Source organism: Haliotis cracherodii, unplaced genomic scaffold, assembly GCF_022045235.1.
Source record: "Haliotis cracherodii isolate W230 unplaced genomic scaffold, xgHalCrac1.p SCAF_4, whole genome shotgun sequence".
Classification (NCBI taxonomy): Eukaryota; Metazoa; Mollusca; class Gastropoda; order Lepetellida; family Haliotidae; genus Haliotis; species Haliotis cracherodii.
Window position 1 is genome coordinate 28,449,763 of NW_027266297.1, and position 17,458 is coordinate 28,467,220.

The following is a 17,458-nucleotide window of genomic DNA, read 5'->3' on the forward strand; positions in this document are numbered from 1 at the left end:
TTAAGGCAATAAATGCCATACTATAAAAAGCAGTAGTTAAAGGGAAGTGATATGGTAGTCCAGGCTGACTGACAGTCAAAATACAATGAAATGTTGGTGAGGATTAACAACGGGGATTAGTGTCTTAAAAATAATGACAATTAAGTTATGGAGACATATACATGTCATGGCTACAGGGTAATTAGCCTTTGGAGTCAAATGTACTTTAGACAATGGTAGTCGTAGGATCAGTCGCTATGACAGTACTAAACTCTGCAAAATTGCTACGTTCAGTTTACCTAGCCTTTAATATGAAGGGATATTGGAGCCACAGAGTGAAGTGGCAAGACTTAACCAAACCAAAGACATCTTCAAGCCAACAAGTGAATCACAAAGCTTCATTGAACTATCTCCCTTCAATCATTCGTACTGGAAACGAAACTCATGGTCACGAGTGGTTCTTTTCTTGCATCTGGGAATGATAGTTCATTATATATATTTACGCCATGATATACAAGTTTATAGTTTACTTTTTATTAGCTCCGGGAAGATCCGGGTTAGAATAGGTCTTCAGCAATCCATACTTGCCGTAAGAGGCAACTATACTTGTCGAAAGGGGCGACTAACGGGATCGGGTGGTGCAGCTCGCTAATTTGGCGTATCCCAGCGTATCCCAGTTGCGCGATCGATGCCCATGACATCAATCAACGAGTTGTATGGTCCAGATTCGATTATTTACAGACCGCCGCCATATAACTAGAATATTGTTGTGTGCAGTGTTAAACAACAAACAAACAAACTTATGTATATAGTCCCCAATTATTATGTTTTTATGAACACAAGGCATCCTCGTGAACATGCATAGAATACGAGATGTCTGTTACAACCTTGCGCTTATGCTTTGCATTAACACATGTACATGACAATAAAACAAAATGTGTGTCCCGAGAGATCGCATGAAAGGATTTGAATGGAAACTCAAGGAATCATTAAATCCAGACGACTGGCCGCTCTATTATTTTACAGCATGATATATAACTTGACACCTTTTCATCACGTCATATTTGACTCTGTGCACACTTTGAGTCTCAGGCTGGCAGACACAAATTAGATCGTATGTTAACACAAACATAGTTTATGGAAAATAGGTCTTTTGTTTCAGGTGAAGTTTGCAGATGCCAATCCTTGGCACTGTAATACAGATTATACACAATTTATAATCTTGTTATATAATATGAACTCCTTTCTTCCAATAATTAATCCTGTTCACACTTTGAATTGCACGTTGGCAGATACACAATAGACTTAAGTTTCACACAAGCATATTACTAGTGCACTTGGCTTGGCTGCAGTGATATATATTATTCAAAACGATATGCTGTATTCCCAAACTGTTAAACAGTTCTCGGTTGTCATTGCGAATCGATTATACCCGTGGGCATCCTTAAGTTTGTTTGGTCTCACGCCACATGTAAATGTTATTGTCAGTAACAGTACTGGGATTTTAGATGTCGAGGCATCAGAAAAATACCTGAGGTGGATCACCAAGATGGTAAACAGGTCTTGGTTGTTACGCACAACTCATTACGAAACGTTTGTGGTATCCTTCAGGCGTTATTGTCAGTAACAGCGACTGCTTGGGTTTCCAACGTCGAGGGATCAATCAATCGATCGATCGATCGATCAATCGATCAATCAATCATACATTCAATCATACAGCCAAACAATCAACCAATCAATCAATCAATCAATCATGAGGTAGATCATCACTGGCATGAATAGAATGATCCATCGTGCGTCCTCGATACGACATGTAACGTCAAAATCAATGACGCAATGGACAAAGGGTTGTTGTTGCTCTACTTGTTTGATTTTGTTGTATTTTAATGTGGTACAACACATAAGACACGAGTCTTATTTTAGAAAGTGCTGTTATGGCAAGCATCAACTAAGGAGTGTGACGATGGTCACGGGATTGTGTATCCCCAGTCTGGTGAATTTACTTGCAGGCTACAGTAAGTCAGAGGCCTGTTATGATACATCTTCATTTCTCTTGTGTCCTTGCTTGAAAAATGCTTCCATTGTATAGTACTATAGATGTAAATGCCACTCAAAGAAGTTACTATGTATGTATCTATTCAAAGGTGCAATTTATTCTGTACTCACTACTTACTTTGTTCGTTGTGACAAAACCCGTGAAGATCCGGGGTTGAATAGGTCTTCAGCAACCCATGCTTGCCGTAATAGGCGACAATGCTTGTCGTAAAAGGCGACTAATGGGATCGGCTCGCTGACTTGGTTGATGCATGTCATCGATCCCAATTGCTTGGATCGATGCTCATGATATCAATCACTGTATTGTCTGGTCCAGACTCAATTATTTACAGTCCGCCGTCATATATCTTAAAATTGCTGAGTGCGGCGTTAAATAACAAACAAACAAACAAACAATCATTGTGACAAAAGTAATACATTACGCATTGCACGTCAGTTTAGCAAAATTGTTCACAAGTGCATAGGTTGAACTCCAAAACAAATTGTTGTTTCTTAATAACAGTAATAAATCAAAACGAATAATCAGGAATATTCAATACACGATGTCAAACAACGTATTGGAGATTTGAAAAAAGTAATTGCCAAAAATAAAATGTAATCATACACCACGTGCCGCAATTTATAAATCTGATTTTATTTTCTAGTTAACGGAGAGTCACGACACAAATGTACCTTAATTGCATTACTTAATCTTAAAGTAGAGCGAATATTTTAGTTTGTTGCGACCATAAATATATCACATTCATTTAATCGACAGAATAAGCTGAACAGACGGTTTGAATATAATCATATTTGCTCACATTTAATAAAGGATATTTCATGTGTCGAGTGAAATATCCCGTTTCTCTCATCGAGGGACGGGGGAAGGAGATATTGAAAATATTTCCTTTTCACGCATCACAAGATGGAATATTCTATTTATTATATACTTTTTGGTGTGTAGATGTCTACCGGAAAATTAAATTATTTCATTACAAATGTAAAACCTTGAAACGTAAATTCTCCCTACCTTACACACAGGGACGGTTCACAACCCCTTGTATATGATACTTTAAAAGTAGTTTCGTGTTTGCAAAATCTTTTTTAAAAAAATTAAAAAATCTTTATCATACAATTAGATATGATTATATACAAAATCAACTTTAAGAAAAAATAGTCTTGAAAAATTGGTGACCGCTGTTGGAGGCGAAAGAATACACGCTGGTCATGTAACAACAATGCCGCTTTGCGAAACGATCAGACTCGATTGACGAGTCAAATGAGAAATTTATAGTTTATAACAAAACATTTTCGAGAGAATAACAAACGGCAAGAAGTGATATTTAGTCCATAAATGACAGTCTGTCATTATTTTGCTTTGTGAATGTGAAACTAACGTAAAAAGGACGTCAAAAGTTTGTGTACGGACTAGACATTTACGCTAAAGGGAGACAAGTTAAGGGGAGGTAACACTTGTATGACAATAGTTCTGTCAAAGTTCACTGCAGTGAAAATATCACTTTTCCCAACTTCTGAAAAATGTAAAAATGAAAATTATCTCAAACAATTTACACAATTACAACAAATATCACATAATGTTCAATGCCAATTTTGAACATATGTATTGTAATCAGCCAAGGGAAGATCCATAACCTGAGGCAGCTACCAGGAACCGTCACCAGCAAGTCCGCCCGATAGTGGTGGACATTGGCAGCCTCTTGAGGTTGGAGCCCATGATTCAGTGACTTCTTGTATCGTGAAAATGTCGTGATGAGAATATGTAGTCCTTAAATAAATTAGAGAGTAAATTAGGGAAAAGGTTTCGTCTTGTAATTAAGTTATGGTCGTGTTGAAAAGACGACGTGTATTGCAGTTCTGCACTGTACGTTGGGTACTGTAGCTGTAAAGTGTGATATACATCTTTACTCATTCTTACTCTCTAGAGGTCCGGTAACATCTCTCTCTGTGGGGGCACGGGTGGTCCAGTCGTCTAAGGCGCCGCGATTCGCTATGCAGAGTTGCGTCCCTCGGGCACGCCAGAAACCTATGATCGAATCCCGGTTCATCCTGATTATGTTTCTAGGTTTGTCAGCACCAAACCGTGCGGATGGGTTTCACCGAAGTGGTAAATGTCCGAGACCTGCATCACTTCAGGCTTTCCTCCCACATTAAGATGACACTCCGTGATATATCTGGAATACTGTTAAAAGCGGCGTTAAATCCAACTCGCTCACTCTAGTTAGTTGTACAGTACATGCGTGATACACGTGTGTCCTGGCAGTTAGTGACATCTGCCATGCTTGTACTGGTGCTAAAGATGTTGAAAGCTGTCTCACATGAAGACCGTTCTTCCTCAACTGGTCAACGTGTGACCCTTAAATATTTGAATAACAATTCTATGGTATGAATGGTATTCTATAGTATATATTCTGAAACATAATACAAAAATTAAATCTGAAGTTTACACGATATACGTCTTTTCCATTGGACGGGAGATCAGTCACATGACCGCGAAATGGACGTTCATTAGTGTATGAACGACACAATTTGACGTTCATGCGTTTTTCACGCGACCTTATTCTTGAAACACTGACGGACTACTTCCCTAGCACAAATACACACAGAAGCGTTCTTTCTGATCATTTTAGACACTTTAATCTTGAACTCAGCCTTTTAGTATACATTGAGAAAAGTGAGAGAAAATGACTGCATGATCGTTCACGAATATCCTCGCTACGACCCATCCAAGTGAACAAAACGAAGAAATGCACATCCAAACTATCGTAGTATCGACTCAACCCGTGTCTTGGCTGACAGTGACAGCAGTCCACAGCAATCTATGAATTTACCCTTGTATCTATTTGACACATCTTTAATCACCTTTCAATGATCGGCCAATCAATCAATGATGACTAAAACACATGTACACGCCACTGGTTAACTGACAACTTCCGAAATCTCTCCCCTCACGTTTATCGTGTCGGCCATTTTGACGTCTGTTACTTGATGTAAATGTATTACGACGCGCTGTCATCTTGACTGACTTACTGAGGTAGTTCTTCATCGGCCTTTCTTGTCAAATGGTGATATTATTTGCCGACGTATGTTGTGTCAGATGTTTCTTAAGGGCAAGTTGGGCATAGATACGCTCATGTCACCTCTCTCTTTGACGTTCACACAGTTTGACCCTCACTCTATGAAGGTTCATACTCCAATGAACTCACACAAAGTTCAAGTCAATTCTTAAATATATATACACCTTGTGATTTACATTTTTAACATCAGTGTCAAGAGTTTTCAAGAATCTTTGTGAACTTGTACTTTTATTCGAATTCAAACCAACTGAGAAAAAGTAGTAACTGTTAACATAAATATATAATTAACGTCAATGCAAGCGAATGACCAGTCTTGATTGTCGACCGAAACAGATTCAATTTGGTGTAAAGGGCAAAACAAATGTGAAAATCATGAATAGTCTAGTGAATTCTGTGATAACACCTAGTGCTATCGAAAAATTCCCATGTAAAAATTATTATTACTAAAGAAAGCAAGCTTGATACAGACATACATACGTTATCACGTTGAGAGCAGAAACGTGGTGATGAGCCAAGTTTAACAAAAATCAGTTACCCCCTTTCCAAAGAAGAAGGCAATGTATACATTGATGCTTATTTATTGTAAATTGCGTGTGTGCATACAACTGTGTTTGTTCAGGTACGTCTGTGCATTTGTGTCCTCTTCATCGGTTTGTCATTCGTTATAAACGTGTCTGAATGAGTCAGTTCTGTGAATTGATTTGTGTGCATACTACTGTGTTGGTGACGGTACGTTTGTGCACTTGTGACCACTTTAACTTTGTCGCTGTATATGTGGGCTGTATCATTGTGTATGCCTTCATACGTAGCATGTAAAAGTAAAACATGTCTCAGGGTATTTGTTAAAGCAATATTAGTTTTCGAGAAGATCACTTTTTGCCTTCAAGTTCCTTATTAAAATTTCCTAACTTTCAAATTTGCAGGAACGCTTCAGAAGGGATGTATTCTGTTTTCATAAACCTCAACATAACCGATAAAAGCAACTTTGTCATTGACACATGTCAAGCTAGGGTTGAGCAACCCTGCCGACATACTATTTTTCTATACATGTTTGCTGGAGTTTCTTAACACATGGCCTTGTAAAATGTCCATCCCGGTTTGTTGTACAGTTTTGCCAGTGACACAGACACAAACTCACATGTTCCATTACTATTGTTGCTGTCCAGGATATCAAAGTTAAAGCCATCACATGCCCACATCCGTTTACATTCAATCATGCAGGTCTTCAAGCTGCCGATGATTTCATGCCTGGCTCTGGTCGTGTCATACATCTCTGTGAAGGGCACAAAGGTGGACGGGGACCTCTGACTGAAATTGCAGTTATTTTCTGAAAGTATCAAAGAAACAGTGAATACTTTCATATGTGATTATAATTATACTTATTTTTCAGTTACGTTATTGATCTAATATATTTTTTTCATGCTCAAGAAGTAGTTATATATAGATCACGCATTATTACAGTATTACAAAATTACAGTTTGTTTTTTCCTTAAGACTATGAAATGGTCAGATACATCATGTTTCTAATAGTTGCAGTCCAAAATGCATCCTTATCAGTGACATTTGATTTTAGAAGCGATAAAGTATAAATTACTCGTTAATGACACTGTTCGCCAACATACCAATACTAAATTAATTAAATAAGAACATTTTGCAACTTCAGTTGAACTCCCGTTGGTGGGTTGGCCTGATCAATACTGTGAGATGACAATTACATTTGGCACCGTCAAGGTCTGAACAAGGTTCAACTATTAAACATTTAGAATATTGTTTGACTGACCATATATCTTTGGGTGGACTGCAACTTCACACAGAGTTAGCCTGTCCCCACTATTCAGCTGTTGCCTCTTCTTTATCCGGACATAGCGCCCCTCAACGGGATACATGCATCTAAGAGTTTCTGTAACTGCACTCCCAAATTCCCCAAAGAAGGAAAAACACATCTGACCATTTGCTCCAGGGTTTACAACTGGATCAACTGAGAATACTTCAACGTCAAAGTTGTGTAGACGCCAGGCTGGAAACAAGGAAATGTATATGTGTAAAAATCATTTAGTTACACGTATTATCATGTCGACATTAATTGTTACTTAAACGTTCATATTGCATGGGAATCGCGACACTGGTCTTTCTGTTGATGAGCCCACACAAACCAGTGAATAAAATGCGCATAAGAACCAGTCATCGAGAATCAGGGGTTCGAATCCCACATTAACTATGATCAAGAGAGCACCATACCTGCGGCAAACATATATGACATGAATAACCTTTGATTCTCCTCTCCCCTCGCAGTTCAAAGCATGAAACCACTCTCACACTCTCTGTCACCACAGCTGATGTGTGATCCAGCCAATGTATCCACTCTATCAATGCATGCCTACCCCATTCGCTGGATCCCCTGTTAACGATGGTGACCGCCTCAACGTTAACGACCTTCTGCAGATCCACCCGCCACCACGGCAGTGGATGACTACTTGTTCCGGGGCTGTACGTACACGATGAACCTCCCCAGTGAAGATCTCCGTTTCCGTCTACTGCTCGACCTGGACTTGCACTATACCCTATAGAACTTTGTACAGCAGGTTTTCCTCTGGCAACATTGTCAAGGCAATATCCTGAAAGAAGTAAAAATAACATTGTTGTCCTCAACAAATAGGCAGGCATTAATCCTGTTAGTTAATGTACCAACGGAAAACGTATATGTGCTTCATTTGAAGTGATATACATGTTATGTTATTGAAAGTAACAACATAAGTCATTCATCGGAACAATATTTTTTCACAACACGTTCATTCACAAAACCAATACCTAGTAACAGGAGACAGAGAGACACGCCCTAGAAACTTCTATTAAAAAAAGCTCAGCGGGGGTTGTTTCAAAATAGCACTATATCTCAGTCACTGCGATAAGCATTCTGTTGTTTGAATTAAAAAACAATGAAGTATTTCCTCAAATATATCAAAGTACTATGGCGAGTTGATTGCAAACTTTAAAACTCTCCGAAAGTATTTGTGTTAGCTTACTATTTGTAATACTTTCAGCGCAAATTTAACAGACGATGGCTTTGGCGAAAGCAGCGACCACATTTTCGGAAGACGGATGTTTATTTTGTAAGACGTTTTCTGATTGGACTATCGAAATGTGCAAAGAAAAGTACGCTTGAAATGGCAAGGGTGGAAACTAGACTTAGTGGACACGTTTGCCTTGGAAAGATGTTAACGTGGGCTGACATTATCCTACTGAAAAAGTGACGTTACGTCCCTGCATGTGCACAAAGAGTTGAACGTGATCTCGAACGATGTCGTACATTACGTCATTCAAATTTAGCAAGTTTTCATGATGAGTTTGTTCTCACATGAGCTGTGATTCCACCCCATACTATTACATGAACCCCGTACATGAAATTGCACGCGCAAATTGTGAATCACGACATTAAAGTCGAGGATATGTCTTTCTGAATATGTATTGAAAAATACATTATTTTAATTTCAGAATGAATAATTCTTATTGAATGTTATATGAAGCACAGCTACGTTTTAGACATCCGTGTCTCATTAATATGACAAATTATGGATCAAAGACAAAACTGGAATAAAAATAGAATTTTCAAAATTGACAATTTTAATAGGATATCAACAAAAACGAATCGAAAAATATTCAAATCAAACATTTTCGACTTCAAACCAAATTTCCAACACATTAAACAAAAAATAACCGATTCATATTAGATCGACAGAAATATAATGTATATCACATTCACAATGTAAATACACACAGTTCATGAAATTTTGGTCCCTCTGTCGCCATCTATTCGTTTAAATCCACGAACTTACACAATCCAACAAATATGTCTTGCCACCCTGACACGGGAATAGTTTTGTTTGTTATTATCTATAGAATAAATTGTTATACTTTGTAACCTGTATGTATTTAAGATTGAATGTGAACTGTATTGGGTAAACTTATTGTTTGTGTACTCCAAAAAGTAATAAAATAATATTTTTTTAAATATGTCACCTGGTCGGATAATATGCGCTTTGAATTAGGACGAACAACTCCGACACAGTTACAGTTTACTCACTACCATAACTGGAAATACAAAATAGCACCGCGGTGTAGCCAACAGTTACTAATGTCAACAAAAGTTGCAACTTAACAGATTGACATCCAAATAGTGTCTGCATTTATGCTGAGGTCTAAAATATGATGTCATCATGAGGCGGAACATACATGAAAACTTGCCAAAGTTCGGCTCCCCTACACTGGTACAGACTCAAATATGCACTTTGACAGCGTTTAAGAGAATGGTTAAAACATGTATTACTATTTACCATTTAATATGTTGCGTTATTTACCAGAACAGGACATGAGCATGTTCCGCGATCGATATTTGTGGCAAAACCTTGGGACAAATGATCGTTTCAATATTTTTTGGAAATAGATCCTTGGTTTTTTAAATATCCCATACCCCAAAAGTATTTATTTGTACAAAAAGCCACTTTGAAGTGCTGATGTTTATGGAAAGTTCATCGTTTAAAATACAATCCTTCGCATTGGCTGTCTCTGTCCCGGGTAGTTAAAGATATCAACAAGGTGTTGCCGCCCTGTCCCCCAGCAATGCGTGAACAAATGGGTAAAGGTACACTTGGGCATTCGCATCAATTGATGTATTGATACGAGGGGCGTTCAATAAGTTTTACAACTTCATTATAAGACCAAGTCACAGAATATCTTTTTCACTTTTATTTTTCAATATAATCTCCATTCACCACAATACATTTATTCCATTTGTCTTGATACCTCTTTTATAGACAGATTGGCCTCTAACCACGCCTCTGTGGCAGCCTTTATGTCCTCGTCATCCTGGAAGCGTCTTCCACGTAGGGCAGATTTCATTTGCCGTAACAGGACATAGTCACCGGGGGCTAAGTCTGGGCTGTAGGATGTTTGATTTAACTGTTCGAATCCACATTCACATATGGCGGCTTGTGCATTTCTCGACTTGTGAACCGTAACGTTGTCATGCAATAATAGAATACCACGTGTTAACATCCCACGACATTTCTGGCGAATAGATTTTCGCAATTTTTTCATTACATTAGCATAATACTGTCCATTGATTGCAGTTTTTGGTGGCATGTAATCAATCGGTAATATGTCTTGCATCACAAAATATGGTGGCCTTTACCTTGCCAGCCAATGGTTGAGTGCGAAACTGTCTCGGAGGCGGAGAATTTTGGTGCTTCCATTGAATGGATTCCAATTTAGTTTCTGGGTCCCAGCGGTGGATCCATGTTTCATCACCTGTCACTAGACAAGAAAGAAATCCGGCTTCATCCGCAGTATAGAGATTCAGGAGGTCTCGACAACTTCCAGTTCTCTGATGGCGATCTTGAGCTCTGAGGTTTCTAGGTATTCATCTTGCAGATACCTTGGACAAGATGCTCATGAATAATGGTTCCAACAGTTCCAACAGATATTTGGAATTCACAAGAAAGTTCAGATACTTTCACTCGTCGGTCAGACAAAATTCTTCTTTCTGTAGGTGGCACGGGGGCCCAGTCGTCTAAGGTGCCGCGATTCGCTGTGCAGAGTTGCGTCCCTTGGGCACGCCAGAAACCTATGATTGTGGGTTCGATTTCCGGTTCCCCCCAGTTATGTTTCTAGGTTTGTCAGCACCATACCCGTGCTCGTGGGTTTCACCGAAGTGGTAAACGTCTGAGACCTGCATCACTTTGGGCTTTCCTCCCGTATTAAGCTAACACGCCGCGATATAACTGGAATACTGTTAAAAGCGGCGTTAAATCCAACTCACTCTCTTCTTTCTGTAGCAGCAATGGTTTCCGGTTGGGTGGCATCTGAAGGCCTGCCTGACCTTGGGTCATCGTCTATGGAGTCCCTAACCCTTTTAAACTGAAGAGACCAAAGGCAAACTGTGGAATAGTCAGGAGCATCCTGACCTATCACTTTACACATGCGATCACGGATTTCGTTTGCTTTGCATCCCTCCTTGGTAAGGAACTTTATTACAGCGAGTTGTTCATGTTTGAGAGAACCCATAATTGCGACCATCCTCAGGTGAATGAAGCCATCACATCTCATCTAACTTATATTTTTGTGTCTACACAACACAAATGCCCAAGTTGCAAAACTTATTGAACGCCCCTGGCACACTTATTGATTTTATGAATAATTGCGTAGTAATTGCATTTTCTTTGTGTAATAATAATTGATGCTGGTTGCATATTATTGGATCAGTAACCACCCATAATTGACTGATATTACTTGTTTGTCGATCAGAAAGAATAACAAGGTACACATCATGTATTATAGTTCAGTGACGACTGAATAATTATTCATAGACACCATTTGATTGGTAAGCAGGCAAGTACAGCATGACAATTGAACATAAAATATATCTGTAACCGTAAGCTAGAGCTAATTGTGTCCAAGATACAGGAATACAGTATCTCAATTCCAATGTTTATCACAAACGTTATTGATATTATTATTAATTCTATTCGAATATTTTACTTTTGACAACAACATCGTGGACTTATTAACATTTTCCATGTTGATTGAGATACTAAATAAAGAGTTGCCTTACAAAACTGGCTTTAGGTTACATCCATGGGTGTAAAGGTATAATTTCTTTTAATATTGTCACAATTTCTGCATGTGATCTGTCCGTAAAACTAAAAAAAATAAATTATATGAGCATCTAATTTGCTGCAGCCGAGTCCGGGGAAACAATGCATGATTTGCATGTAGAACAAATGTTTAAGTCTATATACTTATTTGTAGGGACAGGGCCTTCGATTAAAGTGCTACATTCACTTAATGAACAAGCGTTGATTTAAGTCCTCGGGATAAGCTTTCCACTGTTTAATCGCACAAGGAAGAGTCGATTTTGCGAAGCTTTGGGTCCTACATGTACAGTTGATTGCAACTTAGATCCATAACTAAGATTATAATTGTTATTATCTGATACTTGAGCTGGTGAATACGTTCTCTGAGATATTAAGGTCCGATACCGGTATTGGTTTTATAAAAGGTCTTCAGTTTGAAACGGTATCTTCTTTCTTTTAGAGATTTGAAACTTGTTTCATCATAAGGTTTCGCACGACTGGTGCTACGAACCGTGTTGCCAATACTACTCAGAGTTCCAAATCGTGTTTTCTAACAATAGGGAATGTTCGTTTGTGCAATTGCCCGCAAAAATGACAACAATAGTAAAAAATGGTATGAAAGACTTATACTTGTACATGTTCTCTATATCTGTTTATCTAGATAATCAGTAATTTAAACAAGAGCCACAAACCACTTTCCATACTCATAAGAAACATCTGCAGAACCTATTGTACGATTAGTCATGAACATGTGTTTATGAATCACTATCAACTAGTGATTAAACCAGTTAAACCAATATTAAGTTAATATACAGTTGAGTAAGTTAAGGCATATTTATAGTGCATATCAACATGAAAGTTGTAAGAAACAAGTTGGAAGAATACATTTTCTTTCATGTTGATACATCTTGCCATTGACATATGCCATATATGTAAAATAAATGAAAATAAAACGTCAACGCCAGAGAATTATAATTCTCAATTATTCTCGATTATCCGATGAAACAGGATCCATTGTGTATGAAAGGTAAAATGGCGGCGACATTAACATGAAAAGATGACCGCAAATGAGCGATGACGCCAGGTGTTCGTTAAAGCAGGTGTATATACCAGAATGTGAACGTAATACTTGGTTCCGAATGGTGAAATTTCTATTTAAAAGTCTCTTGTCTGTATCGATCATTATTAATATTAACATAATTATAAAAGAATATAAGGATTTGCACTGGACATCATTTTTGTCACTAATGAGTATTCGACATCAAAGAGATTGTCAACAATACTGGGAGTTTCTCATAAGTTGAGACTACTTACCACTAACTGATGCGAAATGATGAAGAATAAGCAAGCACATGCGGGTCAATTTAAGAACAACGACGCCCATCTTTCCTCACACCATATTGTCCACCTGGAGCTGAAGGTGGGACGTTGATATTATTGAACGCATCGACGACATCTCTTAAATTAATTAATGATGGCTTTAAAATTGTGTGGCCTGGTTCACTGGGGTTTATCGCACGTTGTTATGGGTACGCGGTTCACCCTTCGATTTTCAAAACAACACAGTAACTCTCACGGGAACTCCTCCGATTGGGAGTTCGATAGAAGACAGCAAGGGTTGTCTCAAGCTTTTATTAGCTTACATCCCCACAGAACAGCATTCCACAGAACTACCATATCACATACAGCAACTATTATATGTAATGGGAAATGTCATTACATAATGTCAATATTGGAGTTCTTCATATTCACATTTTCCCTGTCATTTAGACAAAATAATCTCTTACTAAACGACAACCACAGTGGTCTAGTGGTTAGAACGTCTGCCCGGAGAGCGGAATGTCGGTGGTTCGATCCCCGGCCGCGTCATACCAATTTTGTTCTTGTTGTTACCCTGCCTGGCACTCGGCAATGAAGGGCTAAAACAAGGACTAGTCGGCTCGGAGTCAGTAAGCAGTGTCTTTGGGGGGGGGTATTCATCTTTAACTGCAGCATGGCATCTCAGTGGGCTAGCACTATGCAATGGGCATTAGTCAAACAAACACACACGGACGCACACACACACACACACACACACACACACAACCCCATTTCACCTCACCTCACTTAACCTCACCTCATAAACATGCAGGCGTTCATCCGACAAAGTCTGGTTGGTGGTGATTTCAATGTGGTCAATGCGCATGTTTCTGGGTCGTGTAAACCAAGCAAGGATTGGCATGGCTATTGTCATCATATGGTGCTTCAAATCAATCATAAACATAGATTGAGGTCATCTGGGGTACTGCAATTGGGTGTGTAGAGTTGAGTCCCTGAGTAACAGAATCCATGTGTTCGAATCCCAGATTATGAACATTAGTCCTCATCACGGTCTATTTTTCGTCAGCACTGTATGACATCACAAACGTGCCACTTGTAATGCCTGCCGATAAGGCATACTAATTTGGTGTTCAGTCTCTATGTGAGGGTAAGTGAGTTCGATTTTACGCCGCTTTTAGCAATATTCCAGCATTATCACGGCGGGGAACACCAGCAATGGGCTTCACACATTGTACCCATGTCGGGAATCGAACCCGGATCTTCGGCGTGACGAGCTAACGCTTTAACCACTAGGCTACCCGACCGCCCCCAGTCTCTATGACTTGGTTGATTATGTGATATCGTTCTCAAATGATCGTGGCCCATGCTTTCTTCACTGGTGTGCCTTGTCCAGGATGTCATTGCAAAGGTCTATAACCACCAACTTGATCCCTTTTTTCACGGGTCAAAATTGCTGTTCACCAAACCCCACGTCATGCCATGATATGCTACGTTGTCCATAGTACTGTTTCTCAGAAACAACAAGGTCTAGAAAACTTTGTTATGGTGTGGTGTGTAGACAAAAAGGGCTCTGATTCAATGATGCCCAAACCGATAATACTTGTACAGGTTCGAATCCGTGATTCGGATCATCAGAACCATACCCGTGCTGGTGAGTGGACAATATATTAGGAATGCATCACTGTGGGGGTATCCTCCAACGTTTAGCTGACACGCGTGATTAATATTAATATTGATCAAAGCAGCGTTAAATCCAATTTACCCACTCATTACCTTTATGCCGCGACCCGTGAAGATTCGGGGTAGAATAGGTCTTCAGCAACCTATGATTGACGTAAAAGGTGACTATGCTTGTCGTTAAAGGCGGCTAATGCGATCAGATGGTCAGGCTCACTGACTTGGTTGATGCATGTCATCGATCCCAATTGCGTGGATCGATGCTCATGATATTAATCACTGGGTTGTCTGGCCCAGACTCGATTATTAACAGACCGCCGTCATATAGCTGGAATATTGCTGAGTGCGGCGTTAAACAACAAACCAACCAACCAACCTTTATGCCGAACCAGGTGCGGAACAAGTCCCGAGTGTCCAATGCTTGTCGTATATGAAAACGAAAATAGGTAGTCAGACTCCGCCACTTGGCTGTCTCAGTTGCAGCCTCCTGCGACGGTGGGGATGGTTGCTCATGTTATCAGTCACTGAAGACTGTACAGTTCAGAGTGTACATTGAGTGATCATCCAGAGGATAGCATCACACTGACATCGCTGAAAGACTGGTATTTCCAAAAATTGGCTGTTAAATGTACCTATACGGTCTTTAGAGTTGACAAAATGTATGACAGTACATCCTTGAAACTTTATTTTCAGTTATGTATACTCTGTTTATAAGTATATACCATGCATTAACACAAAATATAGTGAACCAGGTCTGAAATACTTTATTTCATCATGGTATATATGGTTGAAGTACAGGTCAAAGATACATTGCGAAACATTTATGTAGCACAATAAAGCACACTATTGTCATTGAACACATTAACTCAGATGAGATATCTAATTTATCTCACGTATAAAACACACATATTCATTCAGCATTATCAAATAGTTTGCTTGTAAGAATGTTTACCTTTAATGTTTATAACTGGTGGAACGTCGATTTGAAAAGTGGTATTAAATGGTGCACTGACACTCATGAACTCGAAACATATTCTACAATATAGATTTTCAATGCAAGAGAATAAAAAAAACAAGTATAGATTATCCACTGAAACAGATTCCATTTGGCGTACAGGTCAAAATAGCTGTGTTTGTTACATGAATGACACACTATCAGTTCCAAAATGGATGCCAATGTGCATCCGCGAGACTACAAATGGCGATCTGCATTGACGTGTACCTGTTACATGTATATGCATTTGTGATTATCAATTACTTGGTGCTCGTGCGTTGTGTGTGCCCCAAGGTGCGACCTGTTTGCATTATGTGTACATATATTAACATGTGCGTGCTTTTGAAATTGCTGGCGTGTGTTCATGAGTGTGTTTTGGATGGTTGCGTTTTTGTACTTATTTTTATCCTCATTGTGAATTTGTTTTTATATAATGTGTTCCAGATATAAGAAGAAAAAAAACATAATTTGTCGTCGGGTTTAGCAACAACAAATTATCCGTATACAAACTGGGTGTCCTTAGCAAATTGCTGTGACCATAATTAACATTTTTGGTTCCTCTGTTTATGAAAGGCGCCGCGATTCGCTGTGCAGAGTTGCGTCCCTTGGGCACGCCAGAAACCTATGATTGTGGGTTCGAATCCTGGTTCGCCCCAATTATGTTTCTAGGTTTGTCAGCACCATGCCCGTGCTCGTTGGTTTCACCGAAGTGATAAACGTCTGAGACATGCATCACTTGGGGCTTTCCTCCCACATTAAGCTGACACGCCGCGATATAACTGGAATACTGTTAAAAGCGGCGTTAAACCCAGCTCACCCACAGTTTATGAAAACAATGACGTGTTTTGAAGCACTGACCTAAACACTACACTGTCTCTAACATGGTATTGTCCCTCCGTGGTCTAGTGGTAGAGCGTCCGCCCGGAGAGCGTACTTGTTACCCTGTCTGGCGCTCGGCATTAAGGGGCTAAAACAAGGACTGGTCGGCTCGGAGTGTCTGAGTGGGGTATTCATGTTAAACTGCGGCATGGTATCTCAGTGAGCTAGCACTATAAATCGACATCAGTCCGGACTAATACAAGCAGCCACACACACACACACACACACACACACACACACACACACACACGTACATGCACGACGCTATGTAAGTGCAATAATCTTGGACGCGACGTTAAACCCCATTTCACCTCACCTCACCTCAGAGTATTACCAATCTGTAGGTTTGATTGTTAACTTTTCCTTGCATGCCGCAGCTAAATACCGAATATTTATGTTAAATGTCCTTTGGCCAAAGAGGGCTGTAGATGTGGGTGGAGTGAATGAGTGAGTTTGGTTTAACTCAGCGTTGAACAGTACTTCGGATATCTCATGGCATGGCAGCTTCATGTGGGAAGAAAACCTGAAGTGATGCAGGTCGTACTTGGTTCGAATCCACGAGCGCAGGAATGACACTTACAAACCTAAAATAGAATGAGGTTGAATCTGTGTTTCGCCCTCAGACGACGGGGCCACAAGCGTGCCCTTTTGAGCCGTTAATCTTTGAGGACGACAGTGGCAGTGTAATAACATGTAAGTGCTTATGAAATAATTATATTCTTATAGCGTCGTCGAATTTTCTAATATACATACTCGTGGTCCTATGTCGGCTGTGCTTGGACGATATTAAAGGCGTGCATTCAGTGACATTCGTTAAAATGGTAAATGATCTAAACGTAACAATTTTAGCG

General features: G+C 39.4%; 1 protein-coding gene across 1 annotated transcript; it reads right to left on the bottom strand.

The window, feature by feature from the left end:
• Window positions 1-6,172: 6,172 nt before the first annotated feature.
• On the bottom strand, window positions 6,173-13,139 carry LOC139480564 (fucolectin-like). Its single transcript, XM_071263706.1, has 4 exons — window positions 13,052-13,139; window positions 7,490-7,723; window positions 6,889-7,125; window positions 6,173-6,435 (listed from the first exon to the last, which is right to left on the bottom strand). The coding sequence occupies exons 1-4, from the start codon at window positions 13,119-13,121 to the stop codon at window positions 6,173-6,175; spliced, it is 804 nt and encodes a 267-aa protein (XP_071119807.1). The 5' UTR covers window positions 13,122-13,139.
• Between the last annotated feature and the right edge of the window lie 4,319 nt (window positions 13,140-17,458).

Excerpts from the sequence above, each read along its gene's own strand:
- LOC139480564 (XM_071263706.1), bottom strand. The coding sequence starts at position 13,121 with ATGGGCGTCGTTGTTCTTAAATTGACCCGCATGTGCTTGCTTATTCTT. Across the intron at positions 7,724-13,051 it reads TCATTTCGCATCAGTTAGTG|GATATTGCCTTGACAATGTT; the intron begins GTAAGTAGTCTC and ends TACTTCTTTCAG. Across the intron at positions 6,436-6,888 it reads AGTCCACCCAAAGATATATG|AAAATAACTGCAATTTCAGT; the intron begins GTCAGTCAAACA and ends TGATACTTTCAG.